This window comes from Vigna radiata, unplaced genomic scaffold (genome assembly GCF_000741045.1).
Source record: "Vigna radiata var. radiata cultivar VC1973A unplaced genomic scaffold, Vradiata_ver6 scaffold_146, whole genome shotgun sequence".
Lineage (NCBI taxonomy): Eukaryota > Viridiplantae > Streptophyta > Magnoliopsida > Fabales > Fabaceae > Vigna > Vigna radiata.
The window spans coordinates 519,697-546,955 of record NW_014542469.1 but is presented as its reverse complement, the minus strand read 5'-3'; the positions used below and the strand labels follow the sequence as shown (position 1 = coordinate 546,955).

The 27,259-nt window shown below is 34.8% G+C and overlaps 1 protein-coding gene across 1 annotated transcript; it reads right to left on the bottom strand.

Moving 5' to 3' along the window:
• Positions 1-8,594: 8,594 nt before the first annotated feature.
• LOC106780120 (actin-related protein 2) lies at positions 8,595-26,987 on the bottom strand. Its single transcript, XM_014668364.2, has 15 exons — positions 26,831-26,987; positions 26,575-26,685; positions 26,280-26,414; positions 26,131-26,202; positions 25,771-25,849; positions 25,371-25,420; positions 23,044-23,147; positions 22,892-22,960; positions 22,750-22,813; positions 21,795-21,863; positions 21,484-21,567; positions 14,255-14,313; positions 10,040-10,106; positions 9,085-9,168; positions 8,595-8,991 (listed from the first exon to the last, which is right to left on the bottom strand). The coding sequence occupies exons 1-15, from the start codon at positions 26,870-26,872 to the stop codon at positions 8,911-8,913; spliced, it is 1,170 nt and encodes a 389-aa protein (XP_014523850.1). The 5' UTR covers positions 26,873-26,987; the 3' UTR covers positions 8,595-8,910.
• Between the last annotated feature and the right edge of the window lie 272 nt (positions 26,988-27,259).

Below are 27,259 nucleotides of genomic sequence, written 5' to 3'. Positions count from 1 at the left end.
TAGTCTTCCAAATTGATAAATCAAAGGTACTCCTTGTCCATTGACCCATTTTTATAAATTAAAAACTAAAATAAAATATAATTTAAAATATTAACTTTTCTATATTATATTCTTTCAAGTATGTAATAATAATGTAACTTAAGTCATTAACACTTATAAATTAAATATTAATTATTAATTATAATAGTACTTTAACATATAAATATAACAATTATTTTAATTTATTAAATTAGAAATAATAATTAATCAATTAAAAACTTAATAATACTTTTATGATTAAATATGTTTATAATATTTATATATATAAACAAATTTTAAAAGTAAAAAAAAAAAGTAGTTAGTGAGTTCGTCCATAAGCTCGTCAACGTGTATTAACAAAATAAATTTACTAACTATAATATGTTTTGTTACGAAGAGTCAACCCAACTTACTTTGTCACCTTTAGATCCAACTTTGTTCTTTTGTATCCTACAATAAATGTTAGGAAACGACAAGCTCACTACAAGACAAGCTCGTTTAATAGAAACCTTGGTTTTGAAGTTTAACCAAATAACATAAAAAAAGAAGTATTTATGTATGGAAAGTCATCTCTAAGCAAGTAAAACATTTAGCAAACCAGCCAGTTCAGAAACACTTAGGTCAAGGATAGAAGACGAACCTCAGACACACTAGGACAGAAAGCCTCAAGTTAGAAAACCAAACACTAGGGCCAAGGATAGAAAACGACATCTGACACACTAGAACAGAAAGCCTCAAGTCAGAAACCAAACATTGGGAAAGAAAACTCCAAGATCAACCCTAGGATAGAATACCCTAGAAAAACATTAGGCTAGAAAATCACAAAACCAGAAAGAGTAATCAAATCACAGAAAGTAGAAAAGAAAACAAAAAGGACTAAAATACTAGGACAAAATGATAAGCCAAAAGAACATATCCATCATCCAAGGAAAAAGGATTGAATGTAGAAAAAATGGGCTAAGAAACTCAAAAGAAAAACACAAGAAGAAAACTTGACACACCAACTAAAGAAAAACAAATTATGATGAAAACACAAGACATAAAGCTAAAATCTCAAACACACAAAACTTAGAACCAGAATCCCCAACATAAAAAAACTAAAGAAAACACTTAGGTTCTTAGGACATAGAAAAATATCTAAGTCAAAACACCCGACACATGGCTAAACGATGTTGTGGAAGATTGCTTTATGTAGAGTGTTAAGGAAAGAGTCAATGTGAATTATTATTTTTTTTTTTTCCATTGAGAAACTTAAAATCAAGTCTTCACCTTCAAACTTGCTTTTTCCCATGCATAGATATAAAGATACATTAAATGTGTTCCATGTAGCATTAAATGTTTAAATCTTCTTTAAAGAACATCCAAATAGTTGGCATGACTTATTAGGCCAAGGTTATAGAGCTTTCACCCAAAATGAAGTAAATCACAAGACCTTACACTACATATAGCCTTTCTAAGGTTAACATAATGTGTGCCCAGATGCTTATTGTCAAAGAAAAGTCTCGCGCTCATTAAGAGATCTTTAATATTGACAAGAGCTTTATAAGATATTCCTTGTCTAAAAATGAAAAACATTTTGTGCAATACATAATAAGCTTGTATAGAATTTATTGAAGTACAACATTACTTTAACATTATTTGTGTGGCCTTTATTTATCAAATGAATAAAGAGACCACAATATATCACATCATTTATCAGATGGAGTACTTACATCTCACATAATTTGATTAAAAATTATTTTTTTACGAAAGAAGCATATTCATAAATAAATAAATAAATAAATAAATAAATAAATATATATATATATATATATATATATATATATAATTTGTTGTTGAAATATAATTAATCAAAATCACCAATGGTTTATTGTACTTTACTCTAACAAAATTTAAAAAAAAAAAAAAAAAAACTCAAAGTAAGAATATTGTTTTAACATATAGACTTCAAATTATTCACATAGATTTATTTGGTCGCAAAAAAAAATCACGTCTACTAATGGTAATGTGTTAGACTTGTTACCCATAAAGATGAATGTTTCAAGGCCTTTTAAAAAAATTTAAAATGGTTGAAAAAAAAAGTTTTATCATTACATCTACTGAAAGTGACTCATAAACACTTTCAATAGTTTTGTGATGATAATGGTTTCATCATAATTTTCCACTCTATATGCACCACAATAGGTTGTTGTAGAGAGAAAAAATAGGTTATTGTAAGAAATTATTAGAACTATATGGATATCTAGTTCAATTTCCAAATAGTAGGTAGAAGCAATAAATACAACATGTTGTTTGAAAAATAAAATTTACATTAAATCTATTCTAAATAAAATTCTTTATGAATTATGGAAGGGAAAAATATATAACACTGCATATTTTTCATCTTTTCATATGCTAATGTTCAATCCTAAAATCCAAGGAGAAATGATGACTATTGTTATTCCATGGAGAAAAGTGGCACTCTCATGGAAGAAGAGATGGTAGTGAAAAATGGAAGAAAATTATTAATAATCAAGCTTCCTAAAGAAACGTTTTCTCTTCCCAGGGTTCCTTAAGAATGAAACTTAAGGAGGAAGGTTCTCCTTTAGTGATCTTTGAGAGAATAAGTGTATTTTTTCTAAAAGTAAATTCAATTGTCATTCATTTAAAAGTTTGGTGTACAATAAGCAAGGGAAACTATGTATAGAATGGAATAGCTTCCTTGCACTCTATCTAGATGATGTGGGGTTAAACATTACATTGGCCAAAAATTTTGAAGCCTCTTGGAATTAAAAAATATATGCTTTTTGAAGGCCTCTTCAAGTGATGCAAGACTTTTATTTGAAGCTTCCTTCACTTGCTATGACATATAATTGATCTAAATAAGTCTTCTAAAAACTACAAAAAAGTTGTACACTTGTACGAATATTTACAAAACTAAGAAGAAAAAGAAAATTTTTAATGTTCTACTCTCAAATTAGTATAGTCTTCTTCCTTGAAGCTTTATATTCTTCAATTATTTTAACCATGAATATAGTAGTTTGTTGGTTTTCCAACAAGAACCTTGATAATTTTGATTCCAAAAGGCATAAAAGAATCATAATTTACTATTTTGAAACTTGGTTTAGAGATTCTATAACCCTCAAATTATAATAGTTGAATAAGTTATCCATGTAAGGTTTACATACCACAAGCCTAATAAAAAATTATCAAGACTGTACAATTTTTTATAATTTTAAAATTAATAAAAGAAAAAATTAAGAAAGAAGTATCTTTAACTCCATTGGAAAATTTTGAAGATACATCGAATTCTGCATCAAAAAGACAAAGTTAAAGGCCAAACCTAGCTAATAGAAACATGCATATGAAAAGAGATCATTTGTAAGAAGCAATCCTTGAATATTCAACTAAGTTAGAACAAGATCCACTTTTCAAGGAAACTTTGCCTTCATATCTCAAATAGAACCCAAGATTGTCTATGAGGTGTTAGATGATAAAGATTATATCTAAGCCACGTAAGATAAGTTTGACCAGTTCTAAAAGAGCAATATTTAGAAGCTTATGGAGCTTCCCAAAGATAAGACAATCATAGGAGCTAAACGGGTCTTTCAATAAAAGATGGAAAAATAAGACAACATTATGAGGGATAGGACTAAACTAGTAGTCAAAGGGCACTCATGAGAAGAAGGCATAAACTATTGAAGCATAATCAATAGTTGAACCGTAATATACCTCAGTTGTAACATTGTTCCTGCTGAAATAGGACGAGGATCACCGTCTGAAGATTCATGTTTTCGCCTAATGTCCACCTTTCTCCTGGCTCCAAATGACCGAACGATGTAGGTCTCCTGGCTCCAAATGACCAAACGATGTAGGGGGTGACCTGTAGAATACACTTCGAAGTTCAAGTCAGAATTTTTCTCTGTGGGCCTTTTTAAATTCAATAGTTAGTAAAAGTCCCTTTACCTCGAAATTAGACCCTTATTTATAGAGTTAAGAGAATATGACAAATTAATTTACCTCTTAATGATCATTAATGCAAACCTTAACCGCTTAACAGTAGTTGTTGTGACATTAATTGTGCCTTAACTATGCTCGACGATTGTCGGGATCGATCGGTCATGATGTGCTTTCTTACACATCAACCGCTCGATCCTTTCCTTATAGCTTACCACTGTCTCCTGTCGGTCGTCCATAAGCCCATAGTAACATAAACCCCCAAGTCCTAGCAAAATCTTAGATATTGTGTAGGGTTTTAAAGTCTACACCGATCGTCAGACTCTAGGAGTTCAATTAGAACGTTCCCTAGGTCACAAGTTAAGGTAAGACTTACAAAAATGTTCATCACCGAGCATTTAACTTTAAGAGTTCACTTAGAACGTTCCGTAAAGATCCAAGTGTTTAGATTTTAGGAGTTCACTTAGAACGTTCCCTAAAGATCCGAGCTTTTAGATTTTAGGAGTTTACTTGGAGCGTTCCCTAAAGATCCGAGCGTTTATATTTTAGGAGTTTACTTGGAGCGTTCCCTAAAGATCAAAAATTAAGGTGAGAATTACGGAAGTGTTCCTCGTCGAACGGTGGACACTAGGAGTTCACTTGGAACATATCCTAGGTCCAAAATACTAAGGTGAAAGCTACGAAAGTGTTCCTCACCGACCAAGCGTTTTGACTTTAGGAGTTCACTTAGAACGTTCCCTAGGTCAAAATGCCAAGGTGAGAGCTATGAAAGCATTCCTCACCGAACGGTTATGAGAATTACGAAAACATTCCTCACCAACCAAGAGGTTTTGACTCTAGGAGTTCACTTCGAACATTCCCTAGGTCAAAATGCTAAGGTGCTACGAAAGCGTTCCTCATCGATCGAGCGTATTGACTCTAGGAGTTCACTTTGAATGTTCCCTGGGTCAAAATGCTAAGGTGAGAGCTACGAAAGCACTCATCATTGACCGAGCATTTTGACTCTAAAAGTTCACTTGGAACATACTACCCGTACCCAACCCGTTTAGAAGCGGGTATTAAAATACTCGTTACTCGTTACCCGCGGGTAGTAAATATTCGCGGGTAGTAACTACCTGTCGCGGGTTTTACCCACGGATACCCGTGTCCGCAGATTTTTTTGTCATCCCTATTCCTCACCGATCGAGCGTTTTGACTCTAGAAGTTCACTTGGAACGTTCCCTAAGTCAAAATGCTAAGGTGAGAGCTACGAAAGTGTTCCTCACCGACCGAGCGTTTTGACTATAGGAGTTCACTTGGAATGTTCGCTAGGTTAAAATGCTTAGGTGAAAGCTACGAAAGTGTTCCTTACTAAACGGTTGTGAGAGCTACGAAAGTGTTCCTCACCAACCGAGTGGTTTTGAATATAGAAGTTCAGTTGGAACGTTCCCTAGGTCAAAATTCTAAGGTGAGAGCTACAAAAGCGTTCCTCACCAAACGGTGGACACTAGGAGCTCACTTAAAACGTTCCCTAAGTCCAACCATTTCAAACAACTTGCTCAAAATTTTGATGAAAATCCTTTAATATTATTAATAGCAGAATTGCGAATACATCATAATTTTTAGCCGAAATATGGCAATTGGAAGACTCATCTCAGTTCTAGCCACGACTATGTTGTTCGTCTGGCAGAAATGCTCGTTTACGCACCTTTCGTTCCTAGCCTGCTGAGAATGATGCACTCTCCTCATGCTGTCTTTTTTGGACAACTTGCATCTCCCTGATTCAAATGAACTCAGCGGCCCTCTCCTACATTTCTCCCAAGGTTGAAGGTTGCCGAGAAAATAGGTTGTCCGCAAAGAAGCCCGACCTTAAGGCTATTGACAGGGTGTTGATGATGAATTTCTTGTCAACACCCTTCACTTGTCCTGCGGTCTGGTTGTATCGATCCATGAAGTCTTTCAAGCCTTCATCTTTCCCCTGTTTGATTTTAGTTAGTTCCCTATAAGTAAGGTTTTGCATCTTTTTGGAAGCGAACTGTCGCTCAAACAAGCGCCTTAAAGTTGCAAAACTATCAACGGTTCTAGGACGAAGAGAGTGAAACCATGCCAAAGCTTCTCCTTTAACCGACAGGGAAAAAACCCTGCACCAAACCCTCTCACTGGGTGAATAGACTGTCATGGCATCCGCAAACGACCTCAGATGATCCTCCGGATCCCCTGATCCAACATACTTATCAAGAGTAGGAAGCATCCTATTTAGCATTCGCTCGTCCATAATTGCAATTGTAAATGGGTGAAGCGCCCTAGCCCAAGCAGCATTACCCGGGCGGGCGAGGCGGCTCCTGGAACTGTTCTCCCCCTGATTAGTTCCTTCCTAATCAGAATCTGGAAACTCCACTATGGGAGTCTAAGTGGGCGAAGCCAACTACTGATTCGACAGGGTCGTCCATCCTGCATTGCGGTCCCTCAGTGTTGCACCCCGCTCGGCCCTCAAAGTCGCCATCTTCGCCTGTATGGCCTCCATCCTCCTCTACATCTCCTACATAAGTATCAACAGGTACTGTGATGTCATCCTTATGGTCTTGCTAGGGTGTCTTCAAACAAAAAGTCCTCGACCCCATGGTGGACGCCAAAATGTTCCTTCTGAAATGGGACGAGGATCATCGTTTGAAGAGTTCTTGTTTCCGCCGAACATCCACCTTTCTCCTGGCTCCAAATGACCAAACAGTGTAGAGGGTGATACACTCTGATGCTTAAGTGAAAAATTTTTCTCTATAGGCCTTTTTAAATTCAATAGTCAGTAAAAGTCCCTTTACCTCGAAATTAGACCCCTATTTATAAAGTTAAGAGAATCTGACTAATTAATTTACCTATTAATGATCATTAATGCAAACTTTAACCACTTAACAGTAGTCTTTGTGATATTAATTGTGCCTTAACTTACTCAACGGTTGTTGGGACCGAGCGGTCATGATGTACTTTCTTGCACATCAACCGCTCAGTCCTTTCCTTCCAGCTTACCATTGTCGCTGATCGGTCGACTATAAACCCATAGTAACAAACATGTTGCTCACAACTACTATTGTTATAAAGCCCTTAGTCTTTCGAAAAACTCCATCTTGTAGTCTTACTTCACTAACATTGAAATAAATCGTCATTTTGTAAGAGATAGGGTCCAAAAAGGAAACTTTAAATGCACAGTCTTAGATATTACTTATACACCATTTGTGCACACACATATATGCATGTACAACTTAAGCAAAGAAGAAGAGCCTTATTGAGCACACTTCAATGAGTTTAGTTAGTCAAAGCCAAAAGTTTGAAAAATGACCCTAACACTCTTCTACTCTCTCTCCATCTATAAGTTTGTCACGCATGCCACTAAAGAAGTTATGTCTTTTGTATTATAACATTAAAAGAACTATTATTCATAAACTTCTCAAACAAAAACAAATAAAAACTTTTCTTCCATACATGATGCATTTTGAAGACAAAACATGCAATCACCCTTACACCTCCAAATGATTACCTATTTAAAATGAGTTCTAACTCATGAATCAAGACTTACTTAATTAGATGGAATATATATATATATATATATATATATATATATATATATATATATTGACACTTTGGTTTTCGCATATTATATTTATGATATCTTCTTAATTTTGATTAATGTATAGTGAAATAGGTTAATATTTTAACTATACTATTATAAATAAGTGAATAAGGTAAATCCACTTTGATTATAAGGTAAAACGATTGTTAGGAATAACACATTTAAATCAGTTAACCTATTAATTAATTAGTTGAGTCGAATTATAAAACTTTCAACTGATTAAAATGTGAATAAAGTTGAATTAAGTCCTTTTTAATTCAAGACAGCATTGTTATTGTTACAAGAGTGATCGAGTTATAATTTTAAGAACCAATCTACTTTTAATCAAAAACATGTTTTCATTAACCTATGACAATAATATTAAAAAACAATAAGCCTTGTTTTTTACACATCCACATAGTAGACCAAAATTTCATTTTTCTAAAATTAAATCCATAATACCAGCATATTTAAAATATTAATTGTCCATTTACTCTATCACCATAATAATTTTCCTTATAACTGTTATCAACATTATCACTCCAATCATATTTAACTTTGACTATCACAATCTTGTTCCATTTCCTCGCTTGTCACTCTCGCCCCGTCATTATCAATCAACCATAAACGCCACCAAACAAACTCACATAAAATGTAAATTATGTAATTTCAATTTAAAATGTAATACTAACAATTAAAAATTGAAAACCAGAACATTTTAAAACTAAAAACCAAGAAACTAAAAATTAGTTTTACTTTTTAAAATTTAAATCTAAGTAATTCCAAACAATTTAATATACTAAGACTTCAAAACATTACACTTGATACTTTAAGAGACAATTATAAATTGAATAAAGACACACAAGTTAAAAGCGAAACCGTGTTCTTGAAACATAAGTAGACTACGTTGGTGGAAAAAAAAAAAAAAAAAAAAAAAACTCAAGACTTATGAAACGTATTCCTTATTGTCATGCAAAGTTCCAATATTTTCCAGAGCTAAAGTTAATTATTGCCGACTTAGATGTGTAAAGTCTTCCGTAGACAAGCTTTCTCAACAAAGTAAAACGAACAAGGAACAGTTACCAAATTTACAATGTATATTCTTTGTTCAACATAATGCCACATAGTTTCAACAATTCTTGTTACAAAAACAAGATACAAGAATTCCCTTGTCGTATCTATCACGAAAACGTAAGTGCATACACAATCACAGCTAGCCTCTAGTAGCCATAGTGACAGCTATACAATGCCAACAGCAATTAATGTAAGCTATTTTAGGAGACAGTTTTAACTTTGAATATTCATCACTTAGCCTCTGGAGCGCTTTTGCTTCCCAAAATGATTTCCCGTTTTCAGAGTGATCACGGAGCTCAAAGTCATGCCTGGCCACACTTGCTTAGGCAAGCAATTCCTTCTTCTAGATAATCTTCCCTGTTAATCCAAAACTCTGGTGCATCCTGAGTTTAAAATATGCCAACAGCCATCACATCTACATTGACACATAAGCCTATGCATAGAGAATAACCAAAACATTAATAGCTAACTCAAACCTTCATTATTCCTGCAAGTACAGCACCTCCAAGGTACACCATGTGCTTCCTACGTGGTGGATCCTCTATTCTTAGTCGTAATTTCTGATCACCATCAGAACAGAAAAGGTGACAACACGGAAAAATAAGTCGGCCGAATTCGTGATTATAAACTTTCATTATCACATACTGTTCTCTTTCTGTTTTAAAGCATCCTGTATTTCATTAACTAACATGGTTGCATGCTACTGCCCTTTTTGGAGGTACCCAAAAGGAAAGTGATAGAGATCCATAAATTGAGGGACTACACGGAAGCTTCAGATTTAATTCTTTTTTAATTTTGTAGTGACATCACATTGGGTTGGGAGGAGGACGTCTTGATACAATCACGATTCAAAATCATGAGCTGGGAATGTCAATTTAAGGTTAGAATATAATATTGGGGCCACAAGGCCATATTTAATTCAAGAGAAACAGACCTCTTCCTTCCCTATAGATATCATCAGAATTTACTCAACAAACAACAAAATAATTCTCTCTTGACGTATTGATAAGTACCCAAGCACTTGGGGAACTCACCCTCAGAAGCTATAGCAATTAAAAGAACCAGACACTAAAATACTACACCTCGCAGGTAGCCATTTCCAAGACATTGACAACAACCTCCTATACAAATTGAGAAGTACCGTAACCCACCCTCAAAAGCTAAGGGGGAGCCAAACATTTAAATACTCCATCGAGCAACCCATAAATGTGGGACTAGAGGACCCCATAATACCCAAGTTCCTATCAAGTATACTACATAGCTGACCCCGATAAGTAACTCCATTGGCTAACAAGAATTATTGATTATTTCTAAATTAACTAGCAACAACAAGCAAGTTTAAATACAAAATAAATGTGCCTTTAATAATAATACACATGCTACATTGGATACACATGCAGAAACAAAAGAAAAGAAGAAGCCTAAGCTTACCTTCAATCCATCTTTGTTACCCTTCAGCACAACATCAAGATAACGATCAAGTATTTCTTTTTCCAATCTGAAAAATGAGATGGAGGAAGAATATGAATTCACCAACTTTAACTTTGAAATACAATAAGGGGTGATAGAACTGGGATCAGATTAGAATCTGGAAACAATAACCAAAGAAACAAGAATGCCTTTATTGGTTTTAAAGAACTCCTCAAACATTAACAACTCTCAAAAGAATTAGTTTCAGTTATTTCCCACACAAAACTATGCAGTTGTATTTTCCGCCTCCAACTAATAACAAGCTTTCCCTATTGTCTTTGCTCAACAAACTGACAGCCAACCCCATTAAATATTATACATTATAATTTTTCTTATTCTTTCTTTGATACCTGTATTTCGTAGTCTTAGTCAATACTATACCCCCTTTTACGTGAGACCTTGTCCTCAAAGTGGAATTGAGGGAACACTTGTTGAATTTCATATGCTTAACTCCAAACTATTCTCACAAGCTGGAAACTCTAGCCACTAGAGCAAGACCTCTATATCTCCATGAGCACGTTGTCTACTACTGAGGATAGCTTCTGGAAAAATTTAGAGCTCCCTTTCTTCAGTCAAAGCAGCAGGTCAAGGTTAGGTTGTGCAGAATATGATCTAGAGAGGCCACTGTAATTTTGGGTTTTGTTATAATTTTTATTATGTTGTTAATTAAGAGCACCAAAGGCTGCACTTGGAAGAATATGAGGAATAAAGAAAATGGACTAAATTGCATGATAGGTCCATGAAAATATATTATCTAATGTTATTTTCTACATGTTGATGAAGAGTTGAGCCAAATTTGAATATAACATGACAAGTCCAAATTCACATGATCTAGAAGAACCATTGATGGGCTCAAGTTTAAGTAGTTGAGCTAAATAATTTCTTAAGCCAATTTTCTTCATTATTAATGTAATTTTCATATTTCTTTTTATTTAAATATTCCAAATGTCCTTTAAGATGGTCTAGGATAATGTTCTTAAGCTTCCTAAACTATAATGATAAGTATTGGGGTAGTGTGGAGTCAATTAAAATCAAAATAAGTGCTGGTGGAAATTTATTTCTAACTGGAGTCTTAATGCGCATTTACGGCTTGTCGCCCTAAAAGCTTATAAATATGAACATTTTATAAGAAGTTAGAGATATATCAATTTTAAGAACTTTGTGGAGTTCTAAATTATAAGAACTCAAATTTGATTTTATCAAATAACCTGTGGAGTGATCAACCTCGTGACTTATTATTCACCTTCTCATCTTTTTTATGATGTCAATATCTTCTCCAAGTTGAATATCTGGTCAGTCTCCCTTATATGTTCTTATTAGCCGGTATCAGAGCTTCAGCTCGACGTTCAGTGAGTGTTTTTTTTTTACTTTCAATTTCATTTTGCACTTATGGCAAGTACTAATGCTAAAGTTGCTCCTCAACTCAATGCATATCACAAATTGTTTATACATGATTTTGTTTCACGAATGGAGAAGACTTTGAAAGAGAATTTTGAGGAGAGAGGAAGGAAAGAAATGAAAGAGCATGAGATATAGAGATAAAAGGAGAACGTTTGATGAGTATTGGGAAAAACCATGATGTAATTGTGATAAGAGACAGAAGGAGAAATAAAAACATAGAGCTAGTAGAAAAGAAAATTAGTGAAAAAAAAAAGAAACAAAACAGGATTTGAGAGAAGATGACAGTAAAGAGAAGGAGTTAAGAGAAAAAGAAATAAAAGAAAGAAGTTAAAGGAAAAAGGAAATTCAAGAAAAAATATAAAGAAAAGAGAAAAAGAGAAATAAACAAAAAAAAAAGTGGCCAAAAAAAAGAAAGGAAAAGATAATCATAAAAGATATTTGTTATGATTGTGAAAATATTGTTGTTTTGTCCATTCAACAATGTGAGGAATAAATTTTCGTAAGATTTCTCAACAATATATAATTTACTATCAAACCAATAGTGTTTGTAGGGATTCTAGTTTTGAAATGGAAAACAAATAAAAGAATGATATTTGATCCGGTGTTATGTTTCTCTTGGATGAAGTGTACTCATGACATTCCATGATGAAGGTCTTCAAAGGTGGAATAATATGATCTAGAAGGATTAATGTAATTTTGGGTCTTTTAATAATTTTTTTATGCTTTAAATTGAGTACCAAAGGCTGTGTTAGAATTCCTTGATTTATGTTGCAAAGAATATTTCCTTGTACAATTTTAATTACATAATTAGGAGATTTAATTGCATTCCATAATTAGGAGAAGAAGAAGAAGAAGAAGAAGAAGAAGAAGAAATTACACGAATATTCAACATGGGATTGAAGATGAAAAAATATAAGGTGTGCACACTGCTAAAGGTATGGACTGACACAATCCCATAGAGCTTGGTTGAAATATTCACAAAAGCTACGAAGCGATTTAGCTACAAACAAACTCGTGAAGATCATACTTTGTTTACTAAACATTCAAGGAATGAGGGGACAACAGGCCTTCCAGTTTACCTTCATGATATTGTGGTAACTGGAAATGATGAAAAAGGGAAGGAAGAATTGAAACAAATAGACCAAGAATTTGAACTAAAAGAGCTAGGAAGATTGAAGTAGCCTTCCTCTAACCAGGGAACTTTCATATATCCGCAAAAATATAAAACGGATTTGTTGATAGAAGATCAAAACAACTACATATTTACTTTCCAAGGTGGGAACTTAGTGACATGGAGAAGCAAAAAAACAGAATGTGGTTGCAATAGACATTGTGGCTGAATCACAATCATATTAGATGAGTTATTATGGCTAATATAGTAGATGGCTTGAAGGTTAATTCGGAGGGACCTATGAAGCTCTACTGTGATTACAAGTCAGCAATAGACATTGTACATAATCCCATTCAGCATGACAGCACAAAACATATTGAAATAGATAGACACTTCATTAAGGAAAAAGTGGGAGGTCTAGTATGCAAGTCACACGTTCCGTCTGAGCATTAGGTGGATAATGTACTGACAAAAGGACTCAATACCACAAACTTCAATAATCTCATAACCAAGCTGGGAATGAAGCATATTTATTCCTCAACTTGAGAACTGGTGTTGACATATGGATGTAAATATTACACATTTCTTGTACAATAAATATAGATTTGTTCGTAAACTCCATATAATTAAGGGATTGAGATTACCAGTTTATTTGGTATATTTGCTCCTGATTTAGAATCTTTCTTTCTGGACATCTATTTCCTTTATGACACGAGATTTACTTCCTTTCATTAGGATTTTGTTTTTCCTTTAAATATCTATTTATTGTTTCTTTCTGAGATCAAGAAAAGTAATCTCATAATCATTGCTTACTGCCTACACAATTTTTCACACTAACAAGATAAGGATTCTGCTGTTATTAGTTCTTAGAAGAACAATATAGAATTCTAGAAGGTACTTTCAGCCAAAGAAAAATGCGCTAGGAGGCACTTTAAGTATTTTTGAAAAATGGACAAAAGGCATTCACAAATATGTATCCACACAGATATGACATTATGATAGGTTTCTCGGAACAAGAAACCCAGAACTCACCCCGAAAGGCACTCTGAACACACACAAACATCTGTATTATTATTCTTGTGACAAAGAATGATGTTCGAAAGCCTCCAAGGGAGCACTTCTCCCTTCCCACAGGATGTAATATTCCTGTCAACTAAGATACAACAAAAACGTGTCTGTCCCAAGACACTCACCCTCCCTTATAAAGCTATCTCCTACAAGAAACAGAAAACAACCAACCACCTAACTGCCCCCTTAACCCCCTAACGTCTACGTCTTGTTTTTTATTCCTTTCCTCCTTTCATAAACTCTCAAGGTTCTATCACATTACCTGTCACTTACATCTAATTATCACTACCATGGATGTAGCAGAAAAACATACTGAAGGTTTGAGATTAGTGTATGGGAATGTATATCAATACTTAAACTCTTGAAGCTTTAGAAAGAAAAGTTTTCAATGAAATGTTTACAGCAAGAGTGCAGACTGTTGCACCTGCCCAAACAGCTAAAGCAGGAAAAGATAAGAGAGACTGTTCCATTACAAGACACATAATAATATAAAATGAAAATACTTATTTAGAAGTAATAATAATATGAACTAAAAAAATCATCAACACAATATTAAGGACAGATAGAACCAAGGTAAAGAAGAAATGACAAATTACCGGCTTGGTAATCCAGGATACATAGTGCTCCCTCCACTTAAAACTATGTGTTGATATAGCTGCAAGACAAAACATTACAGCATAAATAAATTTCATGACAGTTTCAAAATGCCAAGGAGTGCAGTGAACAGATTATGGAAACTGTGCAAGACCCACTAGAGCTGCAGTGGTTCTATTCATGAACGTAATTTTTTCACTTAACGGAATATTTTAATGATAGATATTTGGACAGGCGGTACATAACGATGCAATTTAATCATGACCCATGACTCAATACAAATATGATCATGTGTTGACGTCAAATCAAAATACTAGCACAAAGATTGAGGACATGCTCAGTTGTGAAGGCAAGGTGTAATGGTGAAGATGAAACTTTACCCCCATAAATAAATTGCATGACATTTTCAAAATGCAATATCAAGAACAGGAGTGCTGAGAACACATTATGGAAGCTGAGCAAGACCTGCTACAGCTGCAGTGGTTCTATTCACAAACGTAAATTCTTGACTTAAAGGAATATTTTAATGATAGATAGTTGGGCAGGTCGCAATTTAATCATGACCCATGACTCATACAAACATGATCATGTAATAGAGATCTGACATCAAATAAAAATATTAGTACAAAGATTGAGGACTGGCTCGGTTGAGAAAACAGAAAGGTGTAATGGGGAAGACAGAGAGAGAGAGAGAGAAAAAAGTTTTTTCAACAAAAATAATCGCCCAGACTTGAATTGAGTCATACTTTCCACCTCAACTTTTAGACAATGCAAGGATACAGTGATTTTGATTCCAGCCAAAGAGTTCCTTATTGTTGAAAACCAAAGAATAAATGAGAGACAAGAAATGCTCTGGAGATTAGTGCGGCAGGAAATGACAGACGACATAAAATAATCCATGAGGTTGGGTGAGTAACTGATTGAAGTTATAACAAGGTAGTCATAGCTAAAGGTTAGGTTAGATAACCTCCTTTTCATAAAGTGCTAATGATTGTTGGATAGTTTGATTTGACACTACTTCACAACAAAAAAGATTGTGAGTTGTATATAACGTAAAATTTGAAAATAAAAGTCTTCTTTAACTTTTCAAGAATGAAAACTAGAGTCATCAGTAATTTGCTACTAATCATATGGAAACTCAAAATTCAATAAGTACATGGGATTTTCAAAAGTGTCTACAATAAACACTGTGAATCTAAAACAAAAGCAATAGTTAGTTGAAAGATGAAAACAACAAAAATATGTCTAGTACATGGGAACTCCAAATTCATTGAGTACACGGGATTTTTAAGTGTCTACTTTTGAGACACGAGCAAAAGAATTCACTAAATACCAAGAATCAAACAAAAGCAATAGTTTGTTGAAAGATGAAAACAAGAAAAGTATGTCTGGCACATGACACGCTTATACTAGGAGAAAAGAATTGGCTCAACATGAGGGGGCTAAATGGAAGTGATGGACCATATGCACGATAAGAGGGAAGAGGAATTGAACAAAATGACCACTTGTTGGGTTTCTTGATAAAACAAACCTGATTGCCGAGTCCTGAACACAGAACAAGGTCTGTCTCTCTCTCCCAAATACATAAAACAACTCGTTTATTGTATTGAAAAACAACTAAAGTACATGTACAGCCTTCTAGGGACAAGATAAAAGCAATCCTGTCAACTCTCTACTAAGAATGTTCATAATACGTCCCCTCAGACATTCCTACTCCAACTATATTAGACTTTCACCTCCGAAAGTCTCTTACCCACAACCACCAAACCAACCATCTATTTTTTAACAAACTTTCTCCTAACATATACATTCATTATCCTATCATTATACACCTCTGCCCAAACAACCTTGTCCTCAAGGTTAAAGTCTGGAAACTGGTCCTTCATGGTAGCCACCTCCTCGCATATTGCTGCCTCTGGACTGCCTTCTTTCCATTCAATGAGCACCTGCGGCACATCTTCTTGCTTCTGGTCGGTCCTTCTATCCAACAATTTGTTGGGAATACAGACTAGGCATTTGCCCTGCAAATCTTCGGGTAAATCCTTGTCAACATGGTGAGTTCCTACAGCTAACTTCAGCTGTGACACATGGTAAACTGGGTGAATGTGAGCTGTATCTAGTAGTTGTAACCCAAAAGCCATTGGTCCCACCTGTTGCAGCACCTTAAAGGGTCCATAATAGCATGCTAATAATTCTGATTGGCATGGAACTCTGTCTATGTGGCCGGATCGTCAGATATACCCAACCCCCCACCTTAATTTGAAAGGGTCTACATTCTCTGTTGGCAAATTTTACCATATGTTCTTGTGCCCTGGATAGATGGTATTTGAGTTGTTTAAGAGCTTCATCCCAATTCATTAATTGTTGTACCACTGGCTCCGCAGTTGTTTCTCCTAGTACAAACTGTGCAATGGATGAAGGGGTTCTGCCATATACTACTTCCAAAGGAGAGCATTTGGCAGCTCCTTGAAAACTGGTATTGTACCAGTATTCAGTCCATGGTATGAAACTCTGCCAAGCCTTGCCTTGGGCTGCTCTAAGCTAAAACACCGCAAATATGTTTCCAATGTTCGGTTTAGAATCTCGTTTGTCCATCAGACTCAAGGTGATATGCAATACTCATACAGTTTAGTGTCCTGCAACCTGAATAGTTCCTTCCAAAAGAGGCTGACGAAAGTAGGATCCCTGTCACTCACAATTGATGAAGGAATTCCGTGGAGCTTAATTATCTCGTTCACAAAGATTTCCACAATGGATTTGGCTTAGTAGGGGTGTTAAATGGGAATAAAATGCCCATATTTACTTTGTCTGGCAACTACTTTGTACTCGGGATAAGGGAGATTTCTAACTCCTTTGCTTTTTGCAGCTCCTATCACATTTGATCCTGTCTTGGAGAAACTCGATGCCCCTCCACCTTCTTTTCTTCCAGTACTGTTGATGCTTGACGACCCTTGGGAATTTCCAGTCCCTTTGAAGGTCTCGGTTCTGGACACATTTCCTACTCCTCCTTGATACCGAAAGGAAGAATTATTTGATTTGCTAGTACCTCCTCCTCCCATTCTTGGTTCTTTCAGAGAATCATTCATGTCTCTCGCTGTCTCCATTGCCCTCATCAAATCTTTGGGATCATGTAGCCTAATTTGACTCTGAATTTTCCTCTGCAGCCCTGTGAAAAATATCTCAACAATTGTCCTTCATATAAATCTAGAATTTTTGAAACCAGAACTTCAAATTCTTGAACATATTCCTCCACTTCCCCAATATGTCTTAGTGTTGCTAACTTCTCAAAGGCAGAACTTTTTTCTTTCCCTCCAAATCTTCTGATTAACGCTTCTGCCTCTCCCTAATACAGAAAGCAACTCGTGCATTGTATTGAAAAACAACCAAAGTACATATACAGCCTTCCAGGGACAATGTTCCCTTCCTACACAGGATAGAAACAATCCTGTCAACTCTCTACTAAGAATGCTCAAAAACATCCCCTCCGACATTCCTACCCCAACTATATATAGACTTTCACCCCCGAAGTCTCTTACCCACAACCACCTAACCAACCATCTATTTTTTAACTAACTTCCTCCTAACATACACATTCATTATCCTATCACCACTCGAGAGAACATGCCAATGGAGGAGTTCGTTAGAAGACAAGAAATAACGTAACTAAACTAAAGTAAACATATAGGCAATGAGCTGAATTTGTGTATATCTTAGACAACAATGGTGCTTTATTTATACTGAGAAAACTGAATTAATACAATAAATACAGAACATAAGGTATCATCTAATAATAAAGATAAGAGAATAAATGAGAGTGTTCCTAATAATACATACATAATCTAGATATTCTTGATTCTAAATGATACTCCTGAATGTAAAAGATTTGTGCTTTTTATCTATAATTATAATATTCCATCTCAAGTTAAAGCATATAGTCGTATGTGCTCAACTTGCTGCAAATATGATAGATCCTTAGTCCTCTTAGAGAAATAGGAAATATGCCTGTCAACTATTCACTTGAGTTGACAAATCTAGTGGTAGTGTCTCCAAAATCAAGCTTTTCTCTTGTGAAATGATAATCTACCTCAAAATATTCAGTCCTCTTAAGAAAGGCAGGAATAGTGGCAATGTGTAATGTTGCTTGATTGTCACATATAAGGTGAACTTCAGAATTTTCTTTAAATTTAAGGTCTTTGAGGAGTTGTTTTAGCCATGTGACCTCACAAGTTACTAATCTCATTACCCTATGTTCTACTTCACTTGATCCTGACACAACATTTGGTTTCGTACTTTTCAACATTAAATTACCTCCAACAAGAACACAATATCCTGAAGTGGAGAGTCTACCATTTGGTGACCCAACCCAATCAGCATCAAAGTGCCCAACAATTTGAGTATTTCCCTTATCTTCGTAAATAAGGCCTTTATCAGAAGCATTCTTAATATACTTTAATATCCACATGATTGCATCCCAATAGTCTTGACAGGGAGAGTTGAGAAATTGAATTATTACGCTCACTGCAAAGGCAATATATCAAGGACAAAATATGGTTCTCCTTGGTCAAGTACAACTTTGACACTCACCCATTGGTGTATCCACAGGCGTAGCATTCAACATCTTTGTTTCTTATAAAATCACCACAACATATTTTTTGTAAGATATGATCAAACTATCATTGGACTGTTCAACTCCTATACCAAGGAAATACCTCAAATGTTAAAAATCTATTGTTTGGAATTGTTGAGCAACACATATTTTAGTTGGACAATACTCTCCTTATCACTACCTGTGATAAAAATATCATCCACATATACAACATGACAGATACATCCTTGGAAAGAATGACGATAAAGCAAAGAATGACCAATGCCACTTCATATTGTCACAAACTATTGGGTGATAGACCAAAAAAACCCAAACCATGCACAAGGTGATTGTTTGAGAACATAGAAGAACCTGTGAAGATGACATACCATATCGGAGACACTCCTTGAGCATCAAATGCAACAACTTGCTCCATGTGGACTATGAAGATCACTATGTACAAACGTATTCTCGATATCAACATGAAACAGAGTCCAATGATGAATAGTTGTAATTGAGAAGAGAAATTAAATCAATGTCATTTTGGCAACATAAGAGAAAGTGCCATTATAATCTTACCCATAGATTTTTGTGTATCCTTTGACAACTAGGTGAGATTTATAGCAGCCAGTTTTACCACCAAAATTTGTTTTAAGAGTGTATAACCACTAACACCCAACAATTGATTTGTTAGCTAGAAAAGGAACCAACTATCAAGTACCACTACTTTGAAGGGCATAGATCTCATCAATCATCACTTGTCACCATTCTGGGTGAGATAAAGCTTCACCTTGGGAGTTAGCAACAAGAACATAAGATAACGTCATAGAAGGGTCCTGTACTGGAAAGTCAACAGATTGAGGGTCACATTGATATACCGAAGGCAATGTTGGCATCTTAAGGCATGGCAAAGTCATTTGGTGATGAAGAGTGATTGACAAAGGTGGGAAATTAACTACATATATCTTGATTGAAAGGACCAAGTGTATAATATGGGTCAACTCAAAGAAAGAGACACTACCAGAAATAAAATACCGACTAAATTTAGGACAGAAATACCAATACCACTTTTTAGAATGATAATCACGTAGAAAGACGCATTTGAACTACCCAGGAGAGAGTTTATTTTGACCAGGTGTAAGGTTATGTACAAAACAGATGAAACCAAAACCACATGGAGGAAGGATGTATGATGCGAATAAGGAAAACTGACAGAATGATGACCTAATCATTAAGGACAGATAATGGCATCTAATTAGTGAGATAACATGTGATTAAGATTGAATTTTCACCAAAATAAAGGGGAACATGAATGGGAAAGAGAAGGATCCAAGTAGTTTTTTCATTTAGCTACTCCATTTTGTTCAGGAGTATGGAGACACAAAGTTTGCCAAAGAATACCATTAGATGCCATAAATTGTTAGAATTAGTATGATAGGTATTCACAGGAATTGTCACTCTAAAAGGCATGTATGGATATACTAACTAGTGGTTTGATTTTATAATAAAATGAGTGAAAGATAGAAAACATTTTGATTGATTTTTCCATCAACCAAATTCAATTGCAATTAGAATATTCATCAATAAAGTTAACAAAATATCTAAAACTAGAAGGAGTAGCAATACAAAAAGGATACCAAATTTTTATTATTAGAGGGAACCATATTTTCTCTATTTATTGTATTGATTCCATTTTCTTATGATAAATAAAGCATCTACATTGTCTCAGAAACACATGATACTCAATGTTTCTATTTCCAATAGTTTAACATGATATTAGTGTTTATCCTAATAAAGTTTATTGGCCCACGATACCACTACTATCGAGTTGCTAACAAACCACACAAAAATATATAACTCCCATGTTCAAGATGTTCAAATCTTGTTGTACGGGGTTGTGTTTGAATTTTCACATTGATTAAAGATATGATCAAAGTATATATTAGGGTGGTACGATAGGCCAAACAAATTTTGCTAGAATAGACTGGGATACCATTTCAAAAAGTAGACTTTAGCATAAATCGATCTCACAATATAAGCTTGTAAGATGAAGTTTGCATTTACTCAAACTATAATTTAGTTATATCTCTAGTCAATATGGGATCTCCAACAATACCAAAGAGAACACATGTCACAAAAGAATTTAAAAACTAAAATCTAAACAAAGGAGATATCACATCACCCCAGAATGGGCTTAAGAGGTTTTGACAACCCTACTTGTGACGACTAGTGGGATTCAACAAAACTAGTCACATGGGTTGCACCTTTCTGGCCCACCACTAACCTCAAAGGCGATGGTGGAGCCACATGGCAACTCCATTTGAGATTCAACCACCAACGTGATCCCCCGCATGGTGCGAACCTTTCTAACCCACCACTAGCCTCAAAGGAGAAATGGTGGACAATGGCAGTGGCAGTTGTTTATGTGGCAAAGTAGAGTTCCTAAGAGTGGGAGCACTTATACCAACCTAAACTATGTAAGGATAAAAGAAATGTTTTATTAAGAACAATTACATTCTAATCATCTCTACTTGTAGCAATCAATCATAAAAAATATGTTAAAATGAATATGAAGATTGTTGAGATATTTTCTACCAATCAATATGAAGATATTTACTGTAATGGGTTTCAAAAAAAGTATAGTACCATCATCCGATTGTCAATATCCATTTCCTGAATGCAGCGAAAAACCATGTCCGCCATTCCATCACCTTCTACATCTATGAGTTCCTGTTCAATGAGGAAAAGGCCAAGCAATCATAAGCCAGCAAATTAAATGCTAAGTAATTCAGCTAAAATTACAAAAATAGTGAAAATACTTTTGTTATTCTCTTAAAGAAGAATTGTCATAATGATTATGATGGGATTTTCACTTTGAAATTGTCACTTAAAGAGACAAAATAAATCTACGTCTCTAACAGTAGAAAACATAAGTCAAATGGGCACCAAACACCTACCGGAGTGAAAAGAGCCTCAGGAGCCTGGAACCTTTCAGTGCCTACTTTAATGACCCTTCCATCCGGAAGCTGATTCAAGGAAGATAAATTAACATGGAGAAACTGTTATGAGATTGATACTGACTTGATATGGTGTGATGTACTACAATGTGTGATTTGATTGTAAAACCTAGAGCATGAAACCTTAATTAAACTAATTTTAGATAAATAATCATGACAAGGAAATATGATAACCAATTCTAAGAGATAATGAGGGTATAGGGAAACTAATCCTATAAATAACTAAGATTCTGATATAACATTAAAATAATATTAGATATTTTCGTACATTCTTACAATATTAATGACAATTACCTTATGCACACATGAAAGTTGGACGAGAGGTGAAGCGATTTTTTATCTCTCCCAGTTTAGCTCAGAAATTTAGAAGGCAAGGAAAAATGAGGCCAAATCTCTCACCTCAAATATTAGGAGGAACCGAAGGGGAGAGAAAGTTGTTCACAACTTTTTTTACTATGCTGAATGAATTGTTCTAGGATTTTATTTCACCTTCCATCCCCTTCACTGATACTCATAGGATTAACAATACATCACTCATAGTTTCCCTCCCCTACTCCTTTCTTGGACCAAATCAAACAACGAAACCCTCACTTTCCCTCCTTTAGACCAAATGCATTACGTGGGCAATAGCAATGACATCAATAATAATAATAAATAGTACAAAGTACTTGCATGCATTCCGGCACAAAAAGCATGAATTTAATTACCGAAAGTCTTGAAAAGCACAGGTATTCAAATTCATTAAAGAACAGATTCAAGTATCAACAGAACAAGATCCTCCAGTCCCTCTATCCTTGGGAAAGCCAGTTTAACCGGAATTTCCAACTGAATCTAAAATTATTCACACAGAAGTAGTCATAAAAAGATTTCAAAAGAATGTATGATCTCAACTTACAGTATAATTTTTAACAAGGATGGTCGTCTCAAGCCCCAACTGGTATTCCCTCTTGTAGTCGTAACTGCACGGAAAATAGGTCTACTAAGGAAAGATTACAGGACACAGGAAATCAAAATGTGGCTTCAGATTTGTAGCTAACCTTATATAGCACAGCTTCTCTTTGATTTCCCTAACAGTCTCAAAATCAGCAGTCCTGTTTAATGCATACCTTGTGGACAGAAAATTGTGTTCTGATAAGAACTTAAGTATACATAAGATATTACAACTTAAATGAAAGGAATTGGTCCATACCCCCTCCTTGAAAGCAAATCAACAAGATAGGAGGTTATATGTCGACCAGCAACATTCATTCGTTTGGTTAGATGAGGGAAAGAATAGCCATCAACAACTGGAACCTGGATAATAACTTTTAATGATTAACGGTTTTGGAATGTATATAAAGAATAATAATAATTCAGTATTACGGTAATGGCAAAATACTGAACATGTTTCACACTCTTAAACCATGGATTGTTCAACAAACACTTGTGTACATTGGTGACCATACAGTGTTTCAATAAGAAAATGAAAATAGACATGAGGAGTCCCCATTCTCAATAAACAAAAATAAACAACGAATCACAAGTCACAATATTTTTTACCTATTCATTGCTTCAAGAAAATTCCAATGGCAGAGTAATAGTTTTTTCTTAAAGAATTGATGTAAATTCTCTACATCAATCTTAAATTAATTCCAAACTGAAAAACCATTACGGATGTTTTTGAGACATGATACATTGTTACTTGCATAAATCATTGGCTGAGACACATACAACAGGATCATAGCCAGCCACTTTGTGAGTCGTGATTCGAGCTCTCCTTTCTCAGTTGTAGGACCTTTAGATAACAAGGTTCTCCAATTATTTAGCCTCATTTAAACGGCCACTACAAGGTGGTGAATCCCTTCAAATGTATTGTTTATATGCTCGATATACATGTACTAATAGCTGCTAACCTATGTATATGAAAGAAAAAGGAAACATGATGGGTCCAGAGTGGAGGAATTTGGGTTAATATCGACAATGAAAGTATAAGGGATGGTGGAGGAATTGTAATTAATGAAATAGTGGAGAATTCATTTAGTGCAGAGAACAGGGTTCCAAAGTAGAAGGCAATCTGACAAAATGATAAATGAAGGATGTCGTATACCTCCCATTAAAGGGGTATAAGTGAAACAAAATAAACGGCAGTGAAAACAGTAATAATGACAACTGTCAGCACACAAATGTGAAAATTGTAATGCACTACTCTGTCACAGTAGAGAGAAACAGACAGATTAGGAATTAATAGAAGGGAATTTGTGACAGAGCAATGTAGTTGGGATTTGAAAGAGTGGAGGGAGATTGAGCAGGGCCTTTTTAGTTCTGAATACTCTTGTAGAGATTGTAGTTCTTTTCTTTCCTCTGAAGATCAAGATCATCTTGTTCCTGTTGTCCATTGGACAGGGGAGTTGTATCCCAATAAAATTCTTTCCATTTCCTTGCAATCTGATCAAGTTCTATCAGCATGAATTTGGGGTCATTGATGGAAATTGGAAAAAACTTACACTAATGAGCATGAGGGGATAGGGGGTAAAGAGAATTTGGAGAGATTTCTGGTAGTCTGAGGCTCTAAGACTGTGATCAAACAGTATATGATTATACTTACTTTGGGTCCCTTAGCACTTACTTTTTATTAAGATTTTAATACAATCGGTGCCTCTTGGAAGATTGGAAACCATTGTCTGATAAGTGAAGCTATAAGCATGCAACAAAATAATTGGTTTTTTCATCTGAAAAGTATAATTCAATATAAGTTGACAGAGTACATAAGCATACTAGTTAATGTAAAATGTTATGGCAATGTTACAAATGGTACAAGCTTTCAATGAGTGGTGGATTTCAAGAAATGAGGTTACAAAAAAAGTCATTCACTGGCGTAATACTGATTCTAATTTAGATTTTTTCAACAAATTCATTGTAATAACAACAATATACATATATTTAGGATTCTAATCAACCAAAGCAAGTGTAGATGTCCATTCTGTTTTAACACTATTTAAAAATTATTTTGAGCACAAGCTCACAAATTCACCATGGAATTTAAAGCTTTCATTCAAGAAGTAATATTTATAAAATTACATTATATACATAACAAATAAATTAGCAATCCAATCCAAAAATATGAACAATGCTAAACAAACTAATGATAGAATTCATGCACTGCATTGAAAGAAGCCAAATATGATATTCACATAAATGCAACAATGACATGCATTCAAAATTAGAATCGAATAAGCTTAATCAACACCAACTTTGCAAAATATAACATTCCTTAGAGAGAGATATGACAATGTCGTATTTTGATTTAATTACTGTGCCCAATTCAAATTAAGATTTGTTATAACAATCAACAAGGGAACAAGCTTGTAAGGTTTGGCATCATAATATTTATATACAATTGACATTATGTAAAAAATGACTGTAGCAAAAAGCACTGTACAAAGAAGGAAAAAAGTGAGATTCAAACAAATAGACAAAACGTGGTGTCATTATAGTGGGCACCATAACAATTAAGGGGCACAGAAGCTAATTAATTACCACATGAGTGACACCATCACCGGAGTCAATAACTAATCCAGTCAACAAACCTGAGACAAGTAAAGAAATGTTAAAGTGCAAGCTGAAAGATAGCACAAATTGAGCACATTTTGGAGAAGGAAGAGCAAGTTTTCCAGAGAACACGTATTGATGGGAAAAAAAAAAAGAAAAACACTCCTCATTTCACAAAGATGTTCTTACAAGTTATGATATGTAATTTCACTAAATATGGTGTGTAATTATAACAGAGTATGAACAACTAAAGTTTATAAATAAATAAATGTTATAAAGAGAGTCGGTCATTTTCAGAAATGTTCAATAAGACTCATGGGAGTAAACTACAATTAGACTGAGATAACAGAAAAACAAAACATCAACCTTCACTCCTCTCTATAAGCACCTTGAGCATATAATGTTAGAACAGCTTGGATTTGGATAAACACTCCAGCAAAATTGTACTTCTCAAACATCATCTCAACCTGCCAAGCCAAATAGCATAAAACAATAATATTATAACTAAGAATTTAATTTTCATCCTCTGCCTATATAAAGATTTTTACATTGTCAACTAATTAGAAATTAAATTGAATACCATTTTTAAAGTAACTGTATTAAAGTCAACACTCTTACTACATATAGTAATTTATGATTGGATAAGCATACAAAAAGACTTTTACCTTGATAGAATTCAATAATTATATATAAGATTCTTTTATTTTTTATTTTTTTCAAAGAAAAGCAACGGAGTCAGTAAGCAAACCATTTTTTCACGATTCTTGGAAGGATTGAGAGGCGGATCCGTGAGTAGAATCTTACAGTCTGGAGGGTTAATCTGTAAAAATGAACCGAATTACCGAGAGAAAGCGACAATAGTTGAAAGAAAATTCAGAAACAAGCCCCGAGAGTCACCTTCAATTCATTATAAAAGGCATGATCCCATATATGACACATATCATCCCAATTTTGCACTATGCCGTTGTTCACAGGATAAGATACATCAAGCTGATGCCGCAACTCTGCACAGCTTTCGCCAACAACAATATCCTAAACACAACACAAACAACCAATCTAATTTCATAAGATCATCACAATCATCCAAATCACCATCATCGTTATAAATAATGATAATGATAATAAAATCTTGCAACAACAACAACAACCTCTTATAATAAGGTTTGACAGTGAGATATTGAGTTTGGATTACCTTAACCTCTTGCTCGGTAAGTGATTCTTCGTAACGGAGCATTGGCCTTCCCACTACACAAGGAAAGACCGATGTGGGGAAATTCTCCCCAGAAAATCCACACTTGACATACTGCATTGACATATATTAAGAACAAAAGTGATTTCAGAAATATAACATCATCCAGATCGTGGAAGTGCAAATGTTGCACTAATTCAGCGTATTTTGCAAGATCCGTTCCAATCCAATGCAAAGGTGAGATAGAAAATAGAAGTACCCCGGTTCCGTTGTCGCAAACAACGACGTTTCGGCTGTCCATGGTGCCTTGGTGGAGCTCCCAGTGCCTTTTGCCCGTTTTCTAACCCTTCTTTTGCTTCTTTTTTTAACACTTTGGCTTCTGACTTTGGGGTCTGCCGTGAAAATGCGGCAAGTGTGAGTGGGGTCTACGGCTTGGTGGATCCAGTAAAATGTGATAAGCGAAACGACCCCATTGATTTGTCGTTTCACTAGTTCCGTGCCTGACAGCAGTGGAAAAAAATAATCAGATAAATAGTCCTTTATAATACTATATGTTTTAACTTTTGCATTATTGAGTATTTAAAAAGATTATTGTTTCTGCTTCGTGGGTCTGGGTCAGTCCGAATCCTTCACTACTGTTCCCCCGGATCCTCCTGGCGTTCACCGTTCGCGTTGTTCTCCTGACGTG